This window comes from Hemitrygon akajei, chromosome 11 (assembly GCF_048418815.1).
Source record: "Hemitrygon akajei chromosome 11, sHemAka1.3, whole genome shotgun sequence".
NCBI lineage: Eukaryota > Metazoa > Chordata > Chondrichthyes > Myliobatiformes > Dasyatidae > Hemitrygon > Hemitrygon akajei.
This window is the reverse complement of record NC_133134.1, coordinates 102,705,370-102,730,446: the sequence shown is the minus strand read 5'-3', so window position 1 is coordinate 102,730,446 and position 25,077 is coordinate 102,705,370. Positions and strand designations below refer to the sequence as shown.

At 41.9% G+C, this 25,077-nt stretch overlaps 1 protein-coding gene across 1 annotated transcript in view; it reads right to left on the bottom strand.

The window, feature by feature from the left end:
- Positions 1–25,077, bottom strand: part of LOC140735877 (CDC42 small effector protein 1-B-like) — a 72,297-nt gene that overhangs the window by 43,096 nt on the left and 4,124 nt on the right. Inside the window, exon 2 of the mRNA XM_073061444.1 lies at positions 5,352–5,606. Within this exon, the coding sequence (XP_072917545.1) occupies positions 5,352–5,405 (54 nt within the window). The 5' untranslated portion in view covers positions 5,406–5,606. The remainder of the gene's footprint in view (positions 1–5,351; positions 5,607–25,077) is intronic.

Sequence of the window (25,077 nt, the reverse complement as noted above, 5' to 3'; positions counted from 1 at the left end):
AATGTGGTATCATCTACACTGAGTGACCATCTTGCATAACCATTTTATTCCCTCTGCAAAGATGACTCAGAGCTTCAACTTCCTTGACTTGATATTACTTCATCACTGATTTTGAGCTCTAATTTCTACTTAACCCCAATGTACGCAAGTGGAACCTTCAGTGATGAGCCTTCAGCACTTGACCTTAAATTAACAATCTAATGTTAACTGTTTCACTCTGTTCACAATTGCTGAGCACATCAAATAACTCTTATTTAGGATTTCCAGCAACTATAGTGTTTTGTATCTACTAGTGCCAAAATTGTTTTTCTCTCCTGCCTTTCTTTCTCTTATTCAGCTTCATTTATTTGCATTATCACAGACAAATATCCACTCCTGCAGATTTATGTACAAACTGTTATCTCTACATACCTACTGACAAGCACACAGCACAACTTGAGCTTGCAAGCAGCTCATACACGTACTTACAGAAAGCACACAGAAAACAAGCCTTGACAAAGTTGTTTCTCTCTCTTTCCATTCTTTAAAGTCTTATGCAAAACACTCAACAATTCGCAACTGAAAGCCTCACCCCCAAGGTCTTTCACCAAGCTGATCCAGGTACACCCAATATGATTGTAGGATTACCTTGAAAATATGCACACTGTTGTTTGTAGTTAATTATACCCCTCCCTACCCTACTAGGACTATTGCTAGGGGACCCTGCCCAGAACTAAGTATCTGTATCAGTCTTCAGTTTTTTATTATCCCGTCTTATGTATTCTGATAATGACTAGTTAGTCCTCATCAAATCAAGTCTAATTATCATTCAAACCATACACTAGTTACTGCTGAACGAGGCAGTGTACTTCTGGGGCCAAGGTGCAAAACATTCAAAATAACAAGCAAACATACAAAAATAGTGAGTAATATAATCAAAATATTGAGATAGTCCAAGACCCTAAGCGACAATGTCCGGCAATCGATGGTGCAGTCACCCAGCAGTGTGCAGATGCACACAATCCAGCATGATGTTCTACAGGATGACAGCACTGCTGGAAGAGGCGAGGCCCTAGCCGAGCTCAGACACCATGCTGTAAATGCTTCTACGTCCTGCACCTGGTCTGCAGCAGCAGGCAAGTCTGAGGTTTTCACACTGTTACCTTTCATGCCCTTGCTTATCAAGAAGCTATCAATCTCCACCTGAAGTACACCCAATGACCTGGCCTCCATAGCCGCCTGTGGCAGCGAATTTACCACCCTCTATATATTCCGTATACTGCATGTATTTAAATATGACCCTCAGTCATATTCATCAGCCTTTTTAGATTCTCACTCATCTCACTGACTGGAGTTCTGCCCTGTCATCAGCCTTTCATCTATCATTTCCTGACAGTCTCACTGCATACTGCATTTAGTTGTATATGAAGTGCCCCATCCTCAGCCCTATCACTCTGGTTCCCATCCTTTTTCCAAATTAGTTTAAACCTTCCCCAACAGCTCAAGCAAATCTGACATGGCTACTTGCCATACACATGTCTGTCAATGAACTTAGATAGTGAGTATTTGTTAGAATGGGGAAAAGGAGGGCTCTGGAAAGCAGAATGCCTTAGGAATCAACTCGCTGGTCAATTCTATATGAGCCAATCTACATCAGGTTACTAGACAGAGAAACAAAATGGAGTTTTTTTCACCACCCCACATTATCTCAAAATGAAATTACAGCCTGGAGGGAGTGGGGAGAACAACTTTGTTTTTCCCCTCTTCCCCATCTTGACCTTTTACCTCTTCTCACCTGCCTATTAGATCCCCTGTGTCCCCTCCTCCTTCCATTTCTCCTTCGGTCCACGCTCCTCTCCTATCAGATTCCTCCTTCTCCAGTCCTTGACCTTACCCAACAACCCTTGCTCAATGAACTGGAAGTCAACAGGAGTAGGCAGATTTGTTAGATGAGTATGGTGGTATATTGGAGCTAAAAGGGGGTGCACAGTCTCTAACAATCTAGGGCAGTACCAATAAATTTTTGATTGGTTTAAGGCATTTTAGTTTCTTACAATTTAGGGCAGTACCAATAAATTCTTGATCCATTTAAGGCATTTTAAAACCTGGCTTCACCTATCACCTTCTAGCTAGCCTCCTTCCCCTTCCCGGACCTTTTTATTGTGGCACTCTCTCCCTGAAGAAGGGTCTTGGCCCAAAACATGAATTGTTTGTTCATTTCCACAGATGCTGCCCGACCTACTGAGTTCCTTCAGCTCTTTGTGTATGTTGCTCTGTTTGTGACTTGCTTTTACAGTTTTAAATACAGAAAAAATGGACACCAATTTATAGACATCAAATCTCACAATCAAAACTGAAATAGTGGTGTAGTTGCCAGGCAATCTGTTTTTTAATTTTTTTTTATGTTGAAAGAAGCATTTAAACTCACTGGCTGAACCGAGCAGAGTCTCTACAGTCTAGGGCCATACCAACAAATTCTTGATCCATTTAAGGCATTTTGAAAGCAATGTTAAATTGAGGGTCCATCTTCTCCTCTTGTTGAATGTAGAAGATCCCAAGGCGCTTCTATAAGAGAGTTCTTGTCTGATGCCTTGGGCTAATATTTGTCCTCATTATCCATTATTTTTAATCTGAATTTTACTGAAATCTACATTTAGACTACAACTGTGAATAAACTTTAGTCTATTATTTGGTACGATTACACGGCCTTTATCTAAAATTTTCACCCCCTTTTAGCTCCAATATATCTCCATACACATCTAACAAATATATCTACTCCCATTGACTTCCAGTTTCCACAGCCTGGTAGTCAGGCTTTGTTCATTACTGCATGTGGAAAGGACTGAAATCTCTTGTCAGCTTTTTCTACATTTAAACTGGAACAGCACTCTACATTAACTTCCAACCCTACAATGGATTGCTCGTGTCCTCTCACCCTCATCAACACCAACTATTGGTAAAAGGCTTGATCTCCAAGCACATACTCAGAGAATTTCCTGCTTTGGAGCTAACTGCACACCCGAACTCAAACTACCAGAATCAGGTTTAACGTCACTGGAATATGTCATGAAACTTGTTGTTTTGTGGCAGTGATACATTGCAATGCATAATAAAAATAAACTATAAATTACAATAGGAAGTACATTTAAAAATAAATCAAATAAGTAGCACAGAATGAGAGCACCACAATTAGCGATGTGGTGGACATGGATTCATTGTCCATTCAGAGACATGATGGCAGAAGGGAAGAAGCTGTTCCTGAAGCATTGAGTGTATGTCTTCAGACTTCTGTACCTCTTCCTTTACGGTAGTAATGAGAAGAGGGCATGTCCTGGGAGATGGAAATCTTTAATGATAGATGCCACCTTTTTGATGGATCACTTTTTGAAGTTTTCCTTGATGCTGGGGACGCTAGAGCCCATGATGTCTGAGCTGGCTGAGTTCACAACTTTCTGCAGCTTTCTCTGATCCTGTGCAATAGCCCCTCCATACCCGACAGTGATGCAGCCAGTTAGAATGCTCTCTGCAGTACATCAGTAGAAAATTGCAAGTGTCTTTGCTAACACACCAGATCCTCAAACTCCTAATGAAATATAGCTGCTGTCGTGCTTTCTTTGTATTCACAACAATATATTGGGCCCAGGGTAGATCTTCAGAGATGTTGACACCCAGGAATTTTAAACCCTAACACTACTGATCCCTTGATAAAGACTGGTGTGTGTTCCCTCAACTTCCCCTTCCTGAAGTCTACAATCAATTCATTGGTCTTACTGATATTGAGTGCAAGGCTGTTGCAAAACCACTCAATCAGCAGGTTTATCTCATTCCCATACACCTCCTCATCACCACCTGAAATTCTGCCAACAAAAGTTGACTTTTAAGCTGTGCCTAGTCACACTATCATGGGTGTAGAGAGAGTAGAGCAGGAATAAGCAAGCAATTGTGAGTTTGAACAGATATCCACCAATCTAAACCATTAACTGGAGTATTGCCCATTAGACTTAATGGACTTGCAGGAGTGAAAGGGTTACCATATGACGAACATCTGGTAACTCTTGGGCTGTATTCCCTGGAGTTCAGGAGAATGAGGGGGAATCTCATTGAAACATTCTGAATGTTAAAAGACCTGAACAGATTAGAGATGGCAAAGTTTTTTTCCCCATGGTAGGGGAGTCTAGGACAAGAGGGCACGACTTCAGGATTGAAGGACGTCCATTTAGAACAGAGATGCGGAGAAATTACTTTAGTCAGAGGGTGGTAAATCTGTGGAATTTGTTGCCATGAGCGGCTGTGGAGGCAAGTCATTGGGTGCATTCAAGGCAGAAATTGATAGGTTCTTGATTAGCCAGGGCATCAAAGGGTATGGGGAGAAGGCAGGGGATTGAGAATGACTGGAAGAATTGGATCAGCCCATGATTAAATGGTGGAGCACTTGATAGGCCAAATGGCCTACTTCTGCTCCTATATTTTAAGGTCTTATATATTACTCTCTGTACACTGTTCCACTTCAGGAGGAGAATGCACGTGCATTTTTCATGGCTCCCAATACCAGATACACTGTGTGCACTTTATTAGTCTGAATGTTTGTCCGAATCACAGGTTAGAGATTAGGAAAAAAAACAAAATGGAATACACACACCCAGAGGTCAAGTGGGGCCTCAGTTAATATCTTATTCACAAACAGATGTGACAATGCAGTGCTGCAACACATCCTCATACCTGCACTAGAACTTAATATTCTCATCTCACTAAAACCTTCTGACCCAGAGTACATATCACTGAGCTACATCTGGCACATGAGGTAGCTTTAAATCTTCAATGTTTAATCACTTACACTGAAGGGCTTTCAGAGGTGACATTGCAAGCAGCTAAGCACAAATATGGCCAGCTGCCATGCCACTCCCACACCAAGGTTAAGTGTAAGTGTGTGCCATGCTAACAGCTCAACAGCATATATTAGACAGCAATAAAGTCAGGCATGGGTTGCAGTCAGACCCAAGGCAGAAGATCATTGGTTGAAATCTCAATCTGACACAAAAGATATTACAGGTCCTAGTAATGTAACCATGTTGTTGGCTCATTGTCTATCCTATGTCCAAGTTGAATTTAGCCCTCTCTGGTGGCCATTAAGGATCTACACTTGAGAGGGTTGTGCTCCCTAGTGACACAAGGAAATATTTACCCTTTAAACATTACATGAGAATAAATTTATTTTGTCACTTTCATACTGAGCGGCACTTGTACACAAAATTGTTTCACTTCTACTATTCAACAGTTTTGATAAATTATTTTGCAATGTTTATAGACTTCTTATCCAAAGTTAATAGCAAAATATTAAAGTAGTACATAGAACGATTCCACATTAGACCTACCGGTTGCGCCTTCTCCACTTCTGAGCAGCCAAAACACAACCAGAATTCACTCATTTCTCCTGGCTTTCACAGACTCTTCTCACAAAACTGATTTTTTTTTTTAAACTGGGCAACACAATGTTCACCCCCCTCTGCCCACACTCAAGCAAGGGGGGCAGGCTTCACTGATAGCAGGAGTCCACAGCTGCTGAAATCAAAATTCGGGTAGTCTGTCTCCTGGAACCTCAAATTTTCCTTTTGTACTTGGATCCAAACCTGTTTTAAGGAGAAGATAGTTAGTAACTCAAGCTCAATAAATAATGCTGCACAGGAAATTAGAAAAGAGAATTTGATTTTAAGATACAGTGCAGAAAGTACCCCGGAGGACCTTCTAGCTGCACTGCCCAGCAACCCCCAGTTTAATCCTAGCCTAATCACGGGTAATTTACAATGACCAATAAACTATAAACTGGTATGTCTTTGGACTGTAGGAGGAAACTGGAGCCCCCGACGGAAACCAATGCCGTCTCGGGGAGAATGTACAAACTCCTTACATGCAGTAGCAGGAATTGAACCCCGGCCACTGGTACTGTAAAGCGATGTGCTAACCACTATGCTACTGTGCCATCCCTATCTGAAATTGGAGGCATTTAGCTCTTGTGAGAATGGATAGTTCATTGGTAGCACAGTAAAGTCTCTTTTCTTCCCTGTTGTACTTAAATGCACGCAGCATAAGGAATAAGGTGGATGATCTTGTCGTACAACTACAGATTGACAGGTATGATATTGTGGCCTTCACTGAGACGTGGCTAAAGGATGCATGTCTCTGGGAGCTGAACGTCCAAGGATACACGGTGTATCGGAAGGATAGGCAGGCAGACAGAGGGGATGGCGTGACTTTATTGGTAAGAAATTATATTAAATCATTAGAAAGAGGTGACATAGGATCGGAAGGTGCAGAATCTTTATGGGTTGAGCTAAGAAATCGCAGGGGTAAAAGGACCTTGATGGCAGTTATATACAGGCCTCCTAACAGCTGCAGTGATATGAACTACAAATTACAACAGGAAATAGAAAAAGCTTGCAAGGAGGACAGTGTAATGATAATTGTGGGGGATTTTAACATGCAAGTGGATTGGGAAAATCAGGTCGGCACTGGATCTTGAGAGAGTATTTGTAGAATGTCTACAAGATGGCTTTTTAGAACAGCTTGTTGTTGAGCCCACTAGGGGATCGGCTGTACTGGATCGGGTATTGTGTAATGAACCAGAGGTGATTAGAGAGATGGAAGTGAAGGAACCCTTAGGAGGCAGTGATCACAACATGATTGAGTTCACTGTCAAATTTGAGAAAGAGAAGCCGAAATCCGATGTGTCGGTATTTCAATGGAGTAAAGGAAATTACAGTGGCATGAGAGAGGAACTGGCCGAAGTTGACTGGAAAGGGACACTAGCAGGAAGGACAGCAGAGTTTATGTGAGAAGCAAGGAAGGTGCAAGACAGATATATTCCAAAGAAGAAGAAATTTTTGAATGGAAAAAGGATGCAACCGTGGCTGACAAGAGAAGTCAAAGCCAAAGTAAAAGCAAAGCAGAGGGCATAACAAGGAAGCAAAAAGTAGTGGGAAGACAGAGGATTGGGAAGTTTTTAAAAACTTATAAAAGGAAACTAAGAAGGTCATTAAGAGGGAAAAGATGAACTATGAAAGGAAGCTAGTAAATAATATCAAAGAGGATACTAAAAGCTTTTTCAAGTATATAAAGAGTAAAAGACAGGTGAGAGCAGATATAGGACCGATAGAAAATAAAGCTAGAGAAATTGTAATGGGAGATAAGGAGATGGCAGAGGAACTAAACGAGTATTTTGCACCAGTCTTCACTGAGGAAGACATCAGCAGTATACCGGACACTCAAGGGTGTCAGGGAAGAGAAGTGTGTGCAGTCACAATTACGATGAAGAAAGTAATGAGGAAGCTGAATAGTCTAAGGGTAGATAAATCTCCTGGACCAGATGGAATGCACCCTCGTGTTTTGAAGGAAGTAGCTGTGGAGATTGTGGAGGCATTAGCAATGACCTTTCAAAAGTCAATAGATTCTGGCATGGTTCCAGAGAACTGGAAGATTGCAAATGTCACTCCACTATTTAAGAAGGGGGCATGGAAGCAAAAAGGAAATTATAGACCTGTTAGCTTGACATTGGTGGTTGGGAGGTTGTTGGAGTCAATTGTCAAGGATGAGGTTACAGAGTACCTGGAGGCATATGACAAGATAGGCAGAACTCAGCATGGTTTCCTTAAAGGAAAATCCTGCCTGACAAACCTATTGCAATTTTTTGAGGAAATTACAAGTAAGCTAGACAAGGGAGATGCAGTGGATGTTGTGTATTTGGATTTTCAGAAGGCCTTTGACAAGGTGCCGTACATGAGGCTGCTAAACAAGATAAGAGCCCATGGAATTATGGGAAAGTTACATACGTGGATAGAGCGTTGGCTGATTGGCAGGAAACAGAGAGTGGGAATAAAGGGCTTTGTGGCTAAGTTTGCTGATGATACAAAGATAGGTAGAGGGGCCGGTAGTGCTGAGGAAACAGGGAGTCTGCAGAGAGACTTGGATAGATTGGGAAAATGGAAAAGAAGTTGCAAATGAAATACAATGTTGGAAAGTGTATGGTCATGCACTTTGGTAGAAGAAATAAACAGGCAGACTATTATTTAAATGGGGAGAGAATTCAAAGTTCTGAGATGCAATGGGACTTGGGAGTCCTCATGCAGGATACCCTTAAGGTTAACCTCCAGGTTGAGTCGGTGGTGAAGGCGGCAAATGCAATGTTGGCATTCATTTCTAGAGGAATAGAGTATAGGACCAGGGATGTGATGTTGAGGCTCTGTAAGGCACTGGTAAGATTCCAGTTGCAGTATGTGTGCAGTTTTGGGCTCCTTATTTAAGAAAGGATGTGCTGACATTGGAGAGGGTTCAGAGAAGATACACTAGAATGATTCCGGGAATGAGAGGGTTAACATATAAGGAACGTTTGACCGCTCTTGGACTGTACTCCTTGGAGTTTAGAAGAATGAGGGGGGACCTCATAGAAACATTTCGAATGTTGAAAGGCATGGACAGAGTGGATGTGGTAAAGTTGTTTCCCATGGTGGGGGAGTCTAGTACGAGAGGGCATGACTTAAGGATTGAAGGGTGCTCATTTAGAACAGAGACGCAAAGAATTTTTTTTAGCCAGAGGGTGGTGAATTTGTTGCCATGGGTGGCAGTGGAGGCCAAGTCATTGGGTGTATTTAAGGCAGAGATTGATAAGTATCTGAGTAGCCAGGGCATCAAAGGTCATGGTGAGAAGATGGGAGAGTGGGACTAAATGGGAGAATGGATCAGCTCATGATAAAATGGTGGAGCAGACTCGATGGGCCAAATGGCTGACTTCTGCTCCTTTGTCTTATGGTCTTACCTAGCCAATATCTTCTAAGGTATGGACTCAGAGTAGCAGATTGCTGTTGTGAGGTGCCATAGCAAGTGGCTGAGGCAGGTACAACAGTATTTAAGATGCAGTTGGATAATTACACAGTGGAACATGGCCCAGAGAGAAAATGGAATATGGGTGGACACTATGGTCAGCAAGGACCTGCTGTATTGCTCTGTGAATCTATAATAGGACATCTGATTCAAGCATGTCAATCTTGATAGCATTACAGCAGTCACACAAACTCTGCCAACTCCCACTCTGCCCAAAAAGGACACATGCCAGTGGGTTATTCAGTAGCAATATGATTACTTTATTTGCACCCGACTTCCCCCATCCTCAGTGTCCCATCTGTCTGAGATAGAACATGAGAGAGATACAGAGCTGGATTTGACCTGAGCCTCGACTGGTGTTAGGTATGATAAATTTATACAGAACTGTAATAGGTTTATACAGTCATCTCAAGGAATTTGGATGGGGGGGCTAAGAGATTAGGAACAGCCTTAAACCCTCTCTCCCAGTTCTCCAGCAAGTATTTCCTCACAGATATCCCCCCGCCCCATTAACTTCCGAAATAATGGAGCAAAAATATTTTGCATGGTTGCAATGAAAACCCAAACGAGAGTGTTCTGGTCCCCCATCATACAGAACTCAGATCCTTCCTTTGATCAATGTTAAGTTATCTGATCACCTGTGAAGCACCTTGGGACATTTCACTCTGATGGTATAACGTTTGCAGAGTTCTACAAGTCCCAGTGCCTCATTGAAGGGAAGGGATGCCAGATTAATATTCCTTCCATCCAGTGAATCCCGTATCACATTCCTGCTCCGCTAAGCTCTTCTTCAGCTGATTTTTGAGGGCTTTTTGACCATTGCATACAATCAATCTCAAGTTAATCCATATACATTTTGATGGATATGTTTTGAAAGGGTTTAATTTTTTTAAAAATTTAGATTTAACTGGCTTTGGGGTTGGGAGAGGGAATTAAAATCAAAGAATTATAACCTCAAAACTAGAGCAAGATTCATGAGGAGCTATCAGGAAAAAAATCATAAAAAGGGTGCAGTGGGGTGGATCATGATATTCTTACCACTCCAAATGACTGATGTAACAGCAAGTACAGATTATTTGGCCAATGATGTTGTGCTGACCTTTTAACCTATTAAAAGATCCATCCAACCCTTTCATCCTGTATAACCCTCCATTTTCCCATCATCCATGTGCCTATTTATGAGCTTCTTAAATGCCCCTAATGTATCTGCCTCTACCACCACCACTGGCAGGGCATTCAAAGCACCTACTACTTTGCGTAAAGAAGCATACATTTACATAACATCCCCCTGGCTTTTTCTTTCCGCCTGTCATCTTAAAGTTATTGTGAAGCTTGTGGAATCATCAGAAGTCTCCAAGTCAAGGTCTGTGCATTTCTTTTGGGTAGGAAGATTACAGAATGTGGACCAATAAGGGGAGATCAACCATGATATTGAACAACCTCGGGGAGCTCTACAAAGATGGCCCAAGAATGGAGAGAAATGAACAGGAGTTGTGAACTGTCATTCTTATCCCAGTATTTGAGACTGGACTACCAGGATTTATTGTCCATCCCCAATTGCTCCTCACATATAGACAGTGCCAGATATGGAGAGCAAATTCCTTTCTTTTTACAACAATCTACTGGTTTCATGATTACCATCAATGACACTACTTTTAATTTGATTTATTTAAAAATTCAAGTTTAAATTTTCCACTTGCAGTGGTGGGACTTTACTAGCGTACTACTAAAGCCCATTGTTGCTTTGTACAAGTCAAGGCAAGTTAGCAAGTTCAGTCAGAGATAGACCTAGGTCTGACCAGTGGCCATCTGACTGATTGCAGGAAAGGCAAGCTGCAAGTGTTGGAAACAAACCCTAAGGCAGAATTCATATACCCAAGGAACAATAAAACACCTCTGATCAAGGACAACAATAGACCACATCATGGTCAAATCAATCAGGCCTCAGTTCTTCACTGAAATTTGTCAAATGTTGTATTTCCAAATCATCTCACAACTAAGTATTAGAGGTGCATTAAGGTTAGGGTAAGCCTAATGCATGGTAATTTAATGATTTTCCTGAAGCTCTCTCCCTCAGAAAGACCATTAAGCAGTGCAGCACACTCACTGTCATCCCTCTGAAGGTGTGTGCTTCCTCAGTGTTGATGACACTATATTAAAACTATTGATCTGGATCTCATTTTGACAGCAGACTGAATAACAATAGGAAAATAACACACTCAGCACTGTTCAGTTCAACTCAGTACTGCTGACATTGGTTCACTTCCTCAGCAGCAAATCTCAGCTTAAGTTTACATGTGTTACCTGTGACAAGATTTTTACAAGGAACACAAGCATGTCTTTATTGAAAATTTCAGGTAAACCCAATGGCAGGCCATAGAGTCATTGGGCACTACAGCACAAAAACAGAACCATCACCCCATCAAGTGTGTGCTGAACCATTAACCTGCCTAGTCCTATCGGCCTGCACCCAAACCATAGCCCTCCAAAGCATCCGCCACTTGCACTAGTAGCTTATTCTACACTCGCTCCACCCTTTGAGAGAAGACGCTTCCCCTCATAGTTCCCTTAAACATTTTTCTTTCTCCCTTAACCCATGACCTCTAGTTGTCATCTCACCAAAACCATAATGAAAAAAGCCTGCTTGCATTTACCCTATCTATACCTCTAATAATTTTGTACACCTCCATCAAATTTCCTGTGGCTAAAGACATTTAATAGTCTCTGCTAAGGCCCCTGCAATTTCTGCACAAGCCTCCAACAGGCCCTGGGGATTTATCCACCCAAATTTGCTTCAAGACTGCAAATAACTCCTCTATAATCTGTACAGGGTCCATGATGTTGCCCCTGCTTTGTCCCACTTCATAGACACTGTGTCCATTTCCCAAGCAAATGCAGGTGCAAACTATCCATTCATGATCTTCTCCATCTCTTTCAACTCCAAGCATAGATTACAACTGATCATCAAGAGGACCAATTTTGTCCCTTGCTATCCTTTTGCTCTTAATACATCTGTAGAATTCCTTGGGATTCCCCTTCAACTTGTCCATAAAGCAACCTCATGTCTTCTTTTAACCCTCCTGATTTCCTTAAGTGTTCTCTTGAATCTCTTATACTTAAGTACCTCGTTTGTTACTGCCTACCTCTACGTACTACACTTTCTTTTACTGAATCAGGACCTCAATATCTCTCAAAGTCCAAAGTTCCATAAACCCGTTATCTGAGCCTTTTATTGTGACAGGAACATGCAAACTCTGAAATCTTAAAATTTCACTTTTGAAGGCCTCCCACTTACCAAGTACCAAGTTCTTTGCCAAAGAACAACCTATCCCAATCTGTACATGCCAGATCCTTTCCAATACCATCAAAATTGCCCTTTCTCCAATTCAGAAACTCAACCTGATAACCAAAGCTAACTTTTCCATAATTATCGTGAAGTTAATGGCAGTATGATCACTAGTTGCAAAATGTCTCCCTACACAAACTTCTGTCTCACTCCCTAGTAGGAGATCTAGCATCAAAATCACACTCTCTAGTTGGGATTAAGGAAACTTTCCTGAACATATTGGCAAACTTTCCTATCCAGCCGTTTTAAAATATGTCTCAGTTAACATGTGGCAAGTTAAAATCACCTGCTCTTATGTTTCAACCTTATGTAATAACCTTACGTTTCTTGAACAGTCTGTAATCTCTACAAATTTGCTCCTCTAAATGCCATGGACTGTAATACAATCCCAGTGAAATACTCACTCCGAATGCATGTTTCAATATTTTTTAAGTAGAAATACCTTCTCCAACTGCATGTTTTAGTATTTTTTTTAAAGTAGAAATATCTTTTCCTCTTGGGATCTTAGGTCTCACCAACAACAGCTTGCCTCTAAATGTAAACATTCCAAAGTACTTCAAAGGAATGTTATCAAACTGCATTTGATACTAAGCCACATCAGGAGGAAAAGAGGAAGTCTTTAAGGAGTGCCTTAAAACAAGCAGCCAGGGATTGAGCAGATTGGTTTATATAGGGAGTTCCATAACTTAGGCCTAGCCAGCTGAAGGCACAGCTGCCATTAGTCTAAATAACAGAACGGTAAAAAGACAGATTTGGTGGGCTGAAAAGAGGAAAGGTGCATCTCTATGGTATGAAGGTTGAGAGCTCTCAGATGGTTGTAGAGCTGGAGGTAAACAGGAATCAGAGGGATCATGGAGGAATTTTGAATGAGGCTAAGCAAAAAGCAAAGGTATAACAAGATCAGTAACCACCATGGGTCAGGGAGCCTTTTATCATGTTATTTACAGGGAGTTGTACTGAGGCCAGCCACACATTCTAGAGCAGTTATAAACTGACTGCCCAGTGTTGGCTGATGTCAGCCAGCTATGGCTGTAAAGTCCACTGAGAGCAGCTGAGAAATGGCCTGGCCTAGGTTTAGACACTACATCTCCACTGGATCAAGACATCACACTGTTAAGACCAGAGGGCAGTTGGTGTGCAACAGCCACCCCAAGTTTAAAGAAATTGCACTCAGGCATCTCCCATTCTTTAATGCAATGCAAGCAAATAAATTCTCATCAACCCAAGAGGACAGCATGAGTCAGCAATGGAAGGCCTTCACCAAGAATCAGTGCCCTGCCTTGAGCACAGGGGGCTGAAGGTTCTGTTTCTATTTCCACACCAATCACTGTTGATAAATTCCCATTTGGTCAGTAGCCTACCATGTCTCAGCAATTCAAATACTCATCCGGATGCTTCTTAAATGTTGTGAGTGCATTTGCCTCCACCATATTACCTAGCACTGTATTCCAGCTTCCAACCACACTCAGGTGAAAAAATTCTTCAGTAGATCTCCTCATAATCTCTTACACCTCATCTGTCCTCTGGCATGGGCAAATAACAAGGTAGTTGTTAAATTGTTTTAGCTTATGTGAGCGTCTCGATGAGTGGATTTAGCTTCATGACAAGAAGCTGGTGATTTAAAACCAAGCTACGTAGGAATTACTTTTTACAGAGAACAGAACAGCTTTGGAATTCTCTGTCCTAGGGAATTGTGGAACATAGACACATCTTTGAAAGATCGAAAAATTGAGGGTTTTGGCAATCAAGTAGTTGAGCCCTTGGGTAGATCATCCATAAATATATTGAATGGTACACTAGGCTAGATAAGAGGGTCTGAGCTAAAAGGAGACATTGGATAAACTTGGGTTGGTCACACTAGAGAAGGGTTCCCAACCTGGGGTCCACGGATTCCTCAGCTAATGTTTGGGGTCCATGACATAAAGAGGGTTGGGAACCCCTAGCCTAGAGCATTGAAGGGCAAGGGGAGATCTGGTAGAGGCTTTTAAAATTATGAGAGGCATATTCAGATACATTAGACATACAGAATCTAATGGGTAGAAATATCAAACACCAGAAGACATGGTTTTAATTTTTTGGGGGGGAGGGTTTAGGAGCTTAAAGGTGGCTGAGACACAAGTTTTGTTATTTTTTTATATTATGTGGACAATAGTAGATGCCTGGAACAGGTTACCAGAGTTAGTGGTGGATTCAGACAGTCTGATGGAGTTTGAGAGACACATGAATATGAAGGGAATATAAATGGAAGATACACAGACGAAGGGCATTTCATATAAATTGGCATCAAGATAAGCATAACATTGTGGGCCAAATGGCCTATCTAGTGCTATACAGTTAGGTGTTCTATGTCAAGGTTCTATGACACCTATAGACCTCTACACCAAAATTCATTTTTAGCTTAATTCTCCCAATGAATGGTATCTGTCCTAAGCATGACCTTGCACTTTCCAGAACTACCTTGCATCTGCCAGTGTCCTTGGCAGGTTAAAAATAACCTTCACCCCATCAACAACGATAGTTTTCTTGTCATGTGCAGACCTACTAATTGAACCTCCTACGCTGATGTCCAAGAATCAGGGATTCAAGGCCCAATCCCCACTTCAGTAGCCCAAGTACAGATTCAGCAGTTGCCAAAGGGGTTGGCACTGAGCAAGCAAAACACCTAGCTTGGAGGGCCACCCTTAAAGAGGGACTTTAAACAAAGACTCCATCTGTTCCCTAAGCTACATGGACAAGGATCATCTGCTCACTGTTTCAAAGGAGAGTTCACTACATTCCTAAAGTCCAGGGCCAATATTTATCCTTGAGCTAATATTATTAATGAACAGATTGTCTGCCCATTCTTACAAGGCAGTTGAACACAAACTAGTTGTCTTTCATCTTAAAGAGTAGCAGGAACTGCAATTGGCTGCAAAGTATTTAGGATCAAAGAGAACTAGATGTCACAGATGCCTTAGCAAATTCAGATCGACCTTTTTTATCTTAGCTGCCACACCCTAAAGAGGTTCCAAAGCACATTCTGGCCACCAAGGTCATGGGATGGCAGGGTAACATAGCAGTAAGCATAACGTTTTGCAGCCCCAGCAACCGGGGTTCAATTTCTGCTGCTGTCTGAAAGGAGTTTGTATGTTTTTCTGATAATCATTTGGGTTTCCTCCAGATGATCCCATTTCCTCTCACATTTCAAAGACATAAGTGTTAGCTTTAGTAATTTGTGGGCATGCAATGTTGGCAGCAGAAGCACGGTGACACTTGCATGCTGCCCCCAGCACATCCTTGGACTTCGTTGGTTGGTGACACAAACAACACATTTCACTGTATCAACATAGATGTGACAAACAGAGCTAATCTAATCTAAAGTGCAGATAGTGTTGTGGGAAACACGACACATGGTGTGAACAGCAAGATCGCAAAAACAACAGTTGATACACATAGCTAATGGTTATAGGGCAGGTACAAAACTGACTATAAACTTCTTCAAGACAATATTGGTGGAAGATGATATTTCTTGATACCACACCCAAAGAGGAAGGCAGTCAGACCAGTTTGTTGCATGACGTCTATGTTAAAGACAAACTAAATCTGCAAGAGAAAATTTTTCCACGGCTTATGAGCTGCCCTGAGGTCTGCAATTGGATGGTGTCCAGGTACAGCACATTCAAGAATATGATGAGATATTGATGAAGCAAACTGAATTTATGGAACTTGACAGGGATATTTCTCTGATCTGGATTGTCTAGAACCTGCAGACAGAGCCTCAACATATAGGGTCATTTTTTTAGGGCAACTATGAAAAGGAATTTTATCACCCAGAGAAGAATGGATCTTTGAAATTCTCTTCCCAGGGTTCAGTCACTAATTATATTCACAAAAGAGGTAGGAAATTATGCTGAGTTTTAAAAAACTAATCAGGTATGATCCTACTGAGTGTTGAAACAGACACAAGGGACTGAAAAGAATATTGTTTCTGTTTCCTATGTTTTTAAGACAGAATGGCAGAACAGAGTGAAGTGAATTTTTAACTCTACCTCAGAAATCCTCACCTCCTCCACTCTGTGTCTCCTAACCAATTGCTGACAGCCCTTTCACAAAGAAATAAATGTAACACAAGAATTGTGATAAATAGATCACACGTGGATTAGAAATCAGTAACCATAGGGCACCATTGAGATCGGAGCTGAGCTTTCAACTATTAGTAAATTATACTAAGAACAGATTACTATCCAAGTGTATATAGAAAAGATTACTGACGTTATAAAGATAGGTTGGTTAGCAAGTTCCAAGGATCCTGCGAAGGGTTAGATTACGTGAGTGGACAAGAATATGGTAGATGGAATAAGTGTGGGAAAATCTGAAGTTCTTCACTTTGGAAGAGAAAATCAAAAAGCATTTTAAAGGCTGTGAAAGTACTATGCATTGATACAAAGTGACCTTGGAGTGCTCCTACATGACACACAAAAGGTAGCATGCAGACAGCAAGTAACGGCCTTTATTACAGGAGTAGAGAGCAAGGATTCCCAATCTTGGGTCCACAGACTCCTTGCTTAATGATTTTGGTCCATGGCATCAAATACATTGAGAACACTTAGTATAGCTATTAAAAGTAGGGACATTTTGATGCAACTTTATAGGATGCTGGCAAGACCAGATCTGGAGTACATAGTATATAGTTTTTGTTCCAATGATGTTAACAATCGGGTCACGGGTGGGGGGGAGGGGATAGACAACCAGTGCAGAGTACCCCTGTAGCTGGGTGAGGGTGGGAATGACCTGGTAGAGAAAGGTCACAACAATCAGTTCTCTGGCTCTTTGACTCAGAAGGGAAGTGTGGAGAAGAGACAAGCTGTAGTCATAGCAGATTCAATGGTTAGGAGAACAGACAAGAGGTTCTATGGATGAGAATGAGATACTTGGATGGTATGTTGTGCCCCAGGTGCCAGGGTCAGGGACATCTCAGATCAAATATAGAGCATTCTTAAATGGGATGGTGAGTAGCCAGAGGTTGTGGTCCATGTCGGTACCAATGACATTGGTAAGAGGGAAGATGACATCCTGCAAAGTGAGTTCAGAAGTTAGGTCCTAAGGTAAAGGACAGTACCTCCAGGGTTGTGATCTCAAGATTTCTACCCATTCCACATTCCAGTGAGGCCAGAATTAGGCAGTTAAAGAAATGGTGCAGGAGGAAGAGCATCAGATTATAGGATCATTGGTCTCTCTTCCAGGGAAAGTAGAATCTGTACAAAAAAGACAATTTGCATCTAAACCGGAGGTGGACTAACATTCTTGCAGAAACATTTGCTAGTACTAAACAGCTGGGTTTAACCTGGAGTTGCAAGCGGATGGAAACAAGAGCCGATAGTGGAATGGTTGAGGAGAAAGATTTTATTAAGCCTACATGCAAAGTCAGAAATTCAAATGTTAAGTATGGTGGGACTAATGTTCTGAGTTGTGTATATTTCAATGCAAGGAGTATTGTAGGAAAGATGAATGAGCTTAGGGCATGGATCAGTGAGGGAAATTATGATATTGTAGCCATTAGTGAGACTTGTTGCAAGAGGGACAGGACTAGCAGTTCAATGTTCTGAGGTTCTGTTGTTTTAGATGTGATAGAGTGGGAGGGGTTAAGGGGGAGGGATAGCATTACTAGTCAGGGAAAATATCATGACAGTGCTCAGTCGGGATAGACTGGAGAGCTTGTCTCATGAGGCTTTATGGGTAGAAATGAGAAAGATATGACCAAGTTAATGACCAATTTATAGACAGATCGCAGACTGTTGCAAGAATACAACATAGGTTATTTTGACCTTCTACATATTGAATGGGACTCCCGTACCATAAGAGGACTGGATGGGAAAAAGTTCATTAAATGTGTTCAGGAGGGCTTCCTTAATCAGCTCATAGAAGTCCCAACTAGAGAGAATGTGATACTAGATCTCCTATTAGGGAATGGGATAGGGCAGGTGACAGAAGTTTTAGTAGGGGAACACTTTGGATCTAGTAATCATAAAGCCGTTATTTTCAAGATAATTCTGGAGAATGATAGTTCTGGTCCTCCAGCTGAGATTCTAAATTGGAGAAAGTCCAATATGGCTTGTATTAGAAAGGATCTGGCAAGTGTGGATCATGGCCAGTTGTTTTCTGGCAAACGTGTACTTGGTAAGTGGGAGGCCTTCAAAAGTGAAATTTTGAGAGTACAGAATTTGTATGATCCTGTCAGAATAAAAGGGAAGGATAACAGGTTTAAAGAACCTTGGTTTTTGAAAGATATTGAGGCCCCAATTAAGAAGGAGGTGCATATCAGCAAAGGACAAATGAGGTACATGAAGAGTATAAAAAATGCAAGAGAACACCTACAAAGGAAATTAGGAATGTTAAAAGAAGGCATAAGTTTGCTCTAGCAGACAAGATAAAGGAGAATCCCAAGGGCTTCTACAGATATAGTAAAAGCAAAAAGATAGCAAAGGACAAATTTGGCCCTCTTGAAGATCAGAATTATGATCTACACATGCCAAAAGAGACAGACACGAAGTCTACAGATGTGAGGCAATGCAAGATTATGGACCCTAGACAGGTTACAGAAAAAGTAGTGTTTTCTGTGGTTGAGGCAGATAAATCTCTATGGCTTGACAAGATGTTCCCTTGGACCCTGTGGGAGCCTAGTGCAGAAATTGCAGGGATCCTAGCAGAGATATTTAAAATGTCCTTAACAACAGCTGAGGTGCCAAAGGATAGGAGGACAGCTAATGTTGTTCCATTGTCTAAGAAAGGCTGTAAGATATTATAGGCTGGTGAGCCTGATATCAGTAGTGGGTAAATTATTGGAAGGTATTCTTAGGGACTGGCTTTGTAAGTATTTGGATAAACAGAGACTGATTGGGCATAGTCAACATGGCTTTGTGTGTGGTACAGTACATCATGTCAAACCAATTTTATAGAGTTTTTAAAGGAAGTTACCAGGAAAGCTGACAAAGGCAATGCAGTGCATGTTGTCTACCATAGAACTATAGAACATTACAGCACAGAAGCAGACCTTTTGGCCCGTGCCGAACCATTTTTCTGCCTAGTCCCACTGACCTGCACCTGAACCACATCCCTCCATACACCTCTCATCCATGTACCTGTCCAAGTTTTTCTTAAATGTTAAAAGTGAGCCCGCATTTACCACTTCATCTGGCAGCTCATTCCACACTCCCCTATAAAGAAGCCCCCCCACTAATGTTCCTTTTAAACTTTTCCCCCTTCACCCTTAACCCATGTCCTCTGGTTTTTTTCTCCCCTAGCCTCAGTGGAAAAAGCCTGCTTGCATTCACTACACCTATCATAATTTTATATACCTCTATCAAATCTCCCCTCATTCTTCTACACTCCAGGGAATAAAGTCCTAACCTATTAAATCTTTCTCTGTAACTCAGTTTCTCAAGTCCTGGCAACATCCTTGTAAACCTTCTCTACACTCTTCCAACCTTATTAATATCCTTCCTGTAATTCAGTGACCAAAACTGCACACAATACTCCAAATTCAGCCTCATCAATGTCTTATACAACCTCACCATAACATTCCAACTCTTATACTCAATACTTTGATTTATAAAGGCCAATGTACCAAAAGCTCTCTTTACTACCCTATCTACCTGTGATGCCACTTTTAGGGAATTTTGTATTTGTATTCCCAGATCCCTCTGTTCTACGGCACTCCTCAGTGCCCTACAATTTACCTTGTATGTTCTACCTTGGTTTGTCCTTCCAAAGTACAATACCTCACGCTTGTCTGTATTAAACTCCATCTGCCATTTTTCCAGCTGGTCCAAATCCCTCTGCAAGCTTTGAAAACCTTCCTCACTGTCCACTACACCTCCAGTCTTCATATCATCAGCAAATTTGCTGATCCAATTTACCACATTATCATCCAGATCATTGATATAGATGACAAATAACAATGGCCCCAGCACTGATCCCTGTGGCACACCACTATTCACAGGCCTTCACTCAGAGAAGCAATCCTCCAATACCACTCTCTGACTTCTCCCATTGAGCCAATGACTAATCCAATTTACTACCTCACCATGTATACCTAGCGACTGAATCTTCCTAACTAACCTCCCATGCGGGACCTTGTCAAAGGCCTTATTGAAGTCCATGTAGACAACATCCACTGCCTTCCCTTCATCCACTTTCCTGGTAACTTCCTCGAAAAACTCTAATAGATTTGTTAAACATGACCTACCACGCACAAAGCCGTGTTGACTCTCCCTAATAAGTCCCTGTCTATCTAAATACTTGTAGATCCTATTTCTTAGTACTCCTTCCAATAATTTACCTACTACTGATGTCAAACTTACCTGCCAATAATTTCCCGGAATACTGTTAGAGCCTTTTTTAAACAACGGAACAACATGAGCTATCCTCCAATCCTCCGGCACCTCACCCGTAGATACTGACATTTTAAATATATCTGCCAGGGCCCCTGCAATTTCAACACTAGTCTCCTTCAAGGTCCGATGGAATACCCTGTCAGGTCCTGGGGACATCTACTCTAATCTGCCTCAAGATAGCAAGCACCGCCTCCTCTTCAATCTGTGTAGGTTCCATGACCTCACTACTTGTTTGCCTTATTTCCCTTGACTCCATGCCAGTTTCCTTAGTAAATACAGACGCAAAAAAAAACCCATTTAAGATCTCCCCCATTTCTTTTGATTCCATACACAGCCGACCACACTGATCTTCAAGAGAACCAATTTTATCCCTTACTATCCTTTTGCTCTTAATATACCTGTAGAAACTCTTTGGATTATCCTTCACCTTGACTGCCAAAGCTACCTCATGTCTTCTTTTAACCCTCCTGATTTCTTAAGCTTTTTTTTTGCACTTTTTATACTTCTCAAGCACCTTATTTGCTCCGTTTCATATACATGTCATACATCTCTCTCTTCTTCTTTGTCAGAGTTCCAATATCCCTCGAGAACCAAGGTTCCTTATTCTTATTCACTTTACCTTTAATCCTGACAGGAACATACAAACTCTGCACTCTCAAAATTTCTCTATTGAAGGCCTCCCACTTACCAATGACATCCTTGCCAGAGAACAACCTGTAGATCTAATATTGCATCCTCTCTAGTCGGTACCTCTATATATTGATTTAGAAAACTTCCCTGAACACATTTTACAAACTCTAACCCATCTAGACCTTTAACAGTATGGGAGTCCTAATCGATATGTGGAAAATTAAAATCCCCTACTATCACAACTTTATGTTTCCTGCAGTTGTCTGCTATCTCTCTGCAGATTTGCTCCTCCAATTCTCGCTGACTCTTGGGTGGTCTAGAATACAACCCCATTAATGTGGTCATACCTTTCCTATTTCTCAGCTCCACCCACATGGCCTCGGTAGACAAGCCCTCAAATCTGTCCTGCCTGAGCACTGCTATAACATTTTCCCTGACTAGCAATGCCACCCCTCCCACCCTTCATCCCTCTGCCTCTGTGATGTCTGAAACATCGGAACCCTGGATCATTAAGCTGCCAGTCCTGCCCCTCCTGTAGCCAAGTTTCACTAATAGCTACAATGTCATAATTCCACGAGTCAATCCACGCCCTCAGCTCGTGCCTTCCCCACAATACTCCTCACATTGAAACAGACACACCTCAGAAGATTATTACCACCACACACAACCCTTCTATTTGTGACTTTGCATGAACCTTTAACATCATTTATTTTCACCCCCACTCCACTATCTGCTCTGGCACTCTGGTTCCCACCCCCTGCAAATCTAGTTTAAACCCCCCCACCTGCAATAGCACTTACAAACCTCCCTACAAGATATTGGTCCTCTTGTAGTTCAGGTGTAACCTGTCTCTCTTGTACAGGTCCCACCTGCCCCAGAAGAGGTCCCAATGATCCTGAAATCTGAAACCCTGCTTCCTACACCAGTTCCTCAGCCACATGTTCATCCTCCAGAGCATCCCACTCTTACCTTCACTGGCACGTGGCACAGGTAGCAATCCTGAGATTACTACCCGAGGTCCTGCTTTTTAACTTCCTACCAAGCTCTCTATACTCACTCTTCAAGACCTTCTCACACTTTCTTCCTTCACTGGCTCGAGGGCCAGTGAATGGGAGCAGGAGCAACTGGAGGTGGAGGGAGGCTGAGGGGAGCGAAAAAGATCTTAAATTAAGAGAGAAAGAAAAAATTTTGTGGGGGTTATATGGGAGGCAGGGCTTGAGGGTCGGCACAACATTGTGGGCTGAAGGGCCTGTATTGTGCTGTACTATACTATGTCATTGGTACCGATGTGTACCATGATATCTGACTGCTTACCCTCCCATTTCAGAATGCTGTGCACGCGATCAGAGACATCCCTGACCCTGGCGCCTGGGAGGCAACAAACCATCCGGGAGTCTCTGTCATGACCACAGAACCTCTTGTCTGTACCTCTTACTATTGAGTCACCTATCACTACCGCTCTCCTCTTCTTCACCCTCCCTTCTGAACTGCAGAACCGGACTCAGTGCCAGAGATCTGGTTGCCACAGCTTGTCCCAGGTAAGTCATCCCCTGCCCCACAACAGTATCCAAATTGGTATACTTGTTGTTGAGGGGAATGGCCACAGGAGAAACCTGCTCTGACTGCCCATTGCCCTTCCCTCATCTACACGGACTTTAGCAGAGCCTTTGGCAAGGTCCTGTACGGGAGGTTGGTCAAGAAGTTTCAGTCATTTGGCATTAATTATGAGGTAGTAAATTGAATTAGGTATTGGCTCTGCAGTAAAAACCAGAGAGTGATCATAGACGGTTGCCTCTCTGACTGGAGGCCTGTGACTACTGGTGAGCATATTGATGCCAGATCCATTGTGGTTTGTCATCTATAGCAACGATCTGGAAGAACAAATTTGTGAATGACACCAAGACTGGGGGTGTAGTGGACAGTGCTTGCAATGGGATCTGGGCCAGTTTTTAAAAATGGGCAAAAAATGGCAGTTGGAATTTAATACAGACAAGTTGGGGTGTTGTTTTTTGGGAGGACAAATCAGGGTAGGACCTACATGGTGAACAGAAGGACACTGAGGAGTCTAGTAGAATAGAGGGACCTGGGAATACAGATCCATAATTCATTGAAAGTGGCATCACAGATTCATAAAGGCAGCTTTTGGCCTTCGTAAATCAGATCAGAGTACCAAGTACAGGAGTTGGGATGTTATGTTGACATTGTATAAGACATTGGTGAGGCCTAATTTGGAGTATTGTGTCCAGTTTTGTTCACCTCTCTACCTGAAAGATCAGAATAAAAATCAGGTTGAATATCACTGGCATTATGTCATGAAATTTTTTTAACTTAGCAGCAGTACAATGCAATACATGGTCAGTATAGAAAAAAATGAATAGTTAAGTTAAAATATGTAGTGCAAAAACAGAAATAAAATGTCATTAAGATTGAAAGAATACAGAGACAATTTACTAGGATGTTGCCAGGACTTGAGGACCTGAGTTATAGGGGAAGATTGAAGGGGTAGGACTTTATTCCCTAGAGTGTAGAAGAATGAGAGGAGACTTGATGGAGGTACACAAAATTATGACGGGTATAGCTAGGATGAATGCAAGTAAGTTTTCTCCATTGAGGTTGAGTGAGACTAGAACTAGAGGTCATGGGTTAAGGGTGAAAGGTGAAATGTTTAAAGGAAACATGAGGGGGAACTTCTTCACTCAGAGGGTGGTTAGAGTGTTGAATGAACTGCCAGCAGAAGAGATGAATGCAAGGTCGATTTCAAAATTCCAGAGAAGTTTGAATAGATACATGGGAGGGGTATGGAGGGCTATCGTCCAGGTGCAGATCAATGAGACTAGGCAGGATAACAGTTCAGCACAGACAGGATGGGCTGAAAGGCCTGTTTCTGTGTTGTAATTTCTATGACTCTAATACAGGCTGTTCCCAGTTAATGAATGTGTTCCATTTGTACAGATGTTCTTAAGTTGGTTTTATCCTCAGAAATCACCCAATACGATAATTATACCTCCATAGTATTGTAATGAACATCAAAACACACAAGAATAATGACTATAAAGTGGAGAGATGAAACTAGTTCTGGATTATGTGGCATGATCTTCTCCAAAGGGTGCATGTCAAGAGGATATTTCCCTCATGGGTTTACTAGAACTAGGGTGGGTATCCTAGACAGCTATGGAGGTAGAATCACTGAATATTATAGAACAGTTACAGCACAGGAACAGGCCCTTCGGCCCATGATGTCATGCCAAACTAATTAAACTAGTAATTAAATATCAAAGTAATCTAATCCTTTCTGCCAGAAGAGCAGCACCGTAGTGTAGTGCTTAGCAGAACCAACAACCCAGGTTCAATTCCCATCACCGTCTGTACGGAGTTTGTACATTCCCCCGTGACTGCATGGGTTTCCCCTGGGTGTACCAGTTTCCTCCCACAGTCCAAAGATGTACACATTGGTAGGTTAATAGGACATTGTGGATTGTCCCATGATTAGAGTAGATTCAAATCAGGGGATTGCTGGGCGGCATAGCTCAAAAGACCAGAAGGGCCTACTCTGCACTGTATCTCATTGAATAAATAAATTCAAGACAGGATGACAGTTATTTAAACAACAAGAGTATGGGAAAGACTGTAAGATGGAAGCAGATATAATAGGAACTTTAAAAGGGGAACTTAATAAACATCTGAGATCGTTTACATAGCACAGATGCAGGTTCTTCAGTTCACTCTTTTATGCCAATCAAGAAACCCATCTAGTAAGTCCAATTTGCCTGCATATGACCTACAGTATATCCCTCTAAATCTTTCCTGCCCATGTACCTGTCCAACTGTCTTTCAAACATCATAATCGTACCTTCTCCTAGTATCTCCTCTGACAGTTTG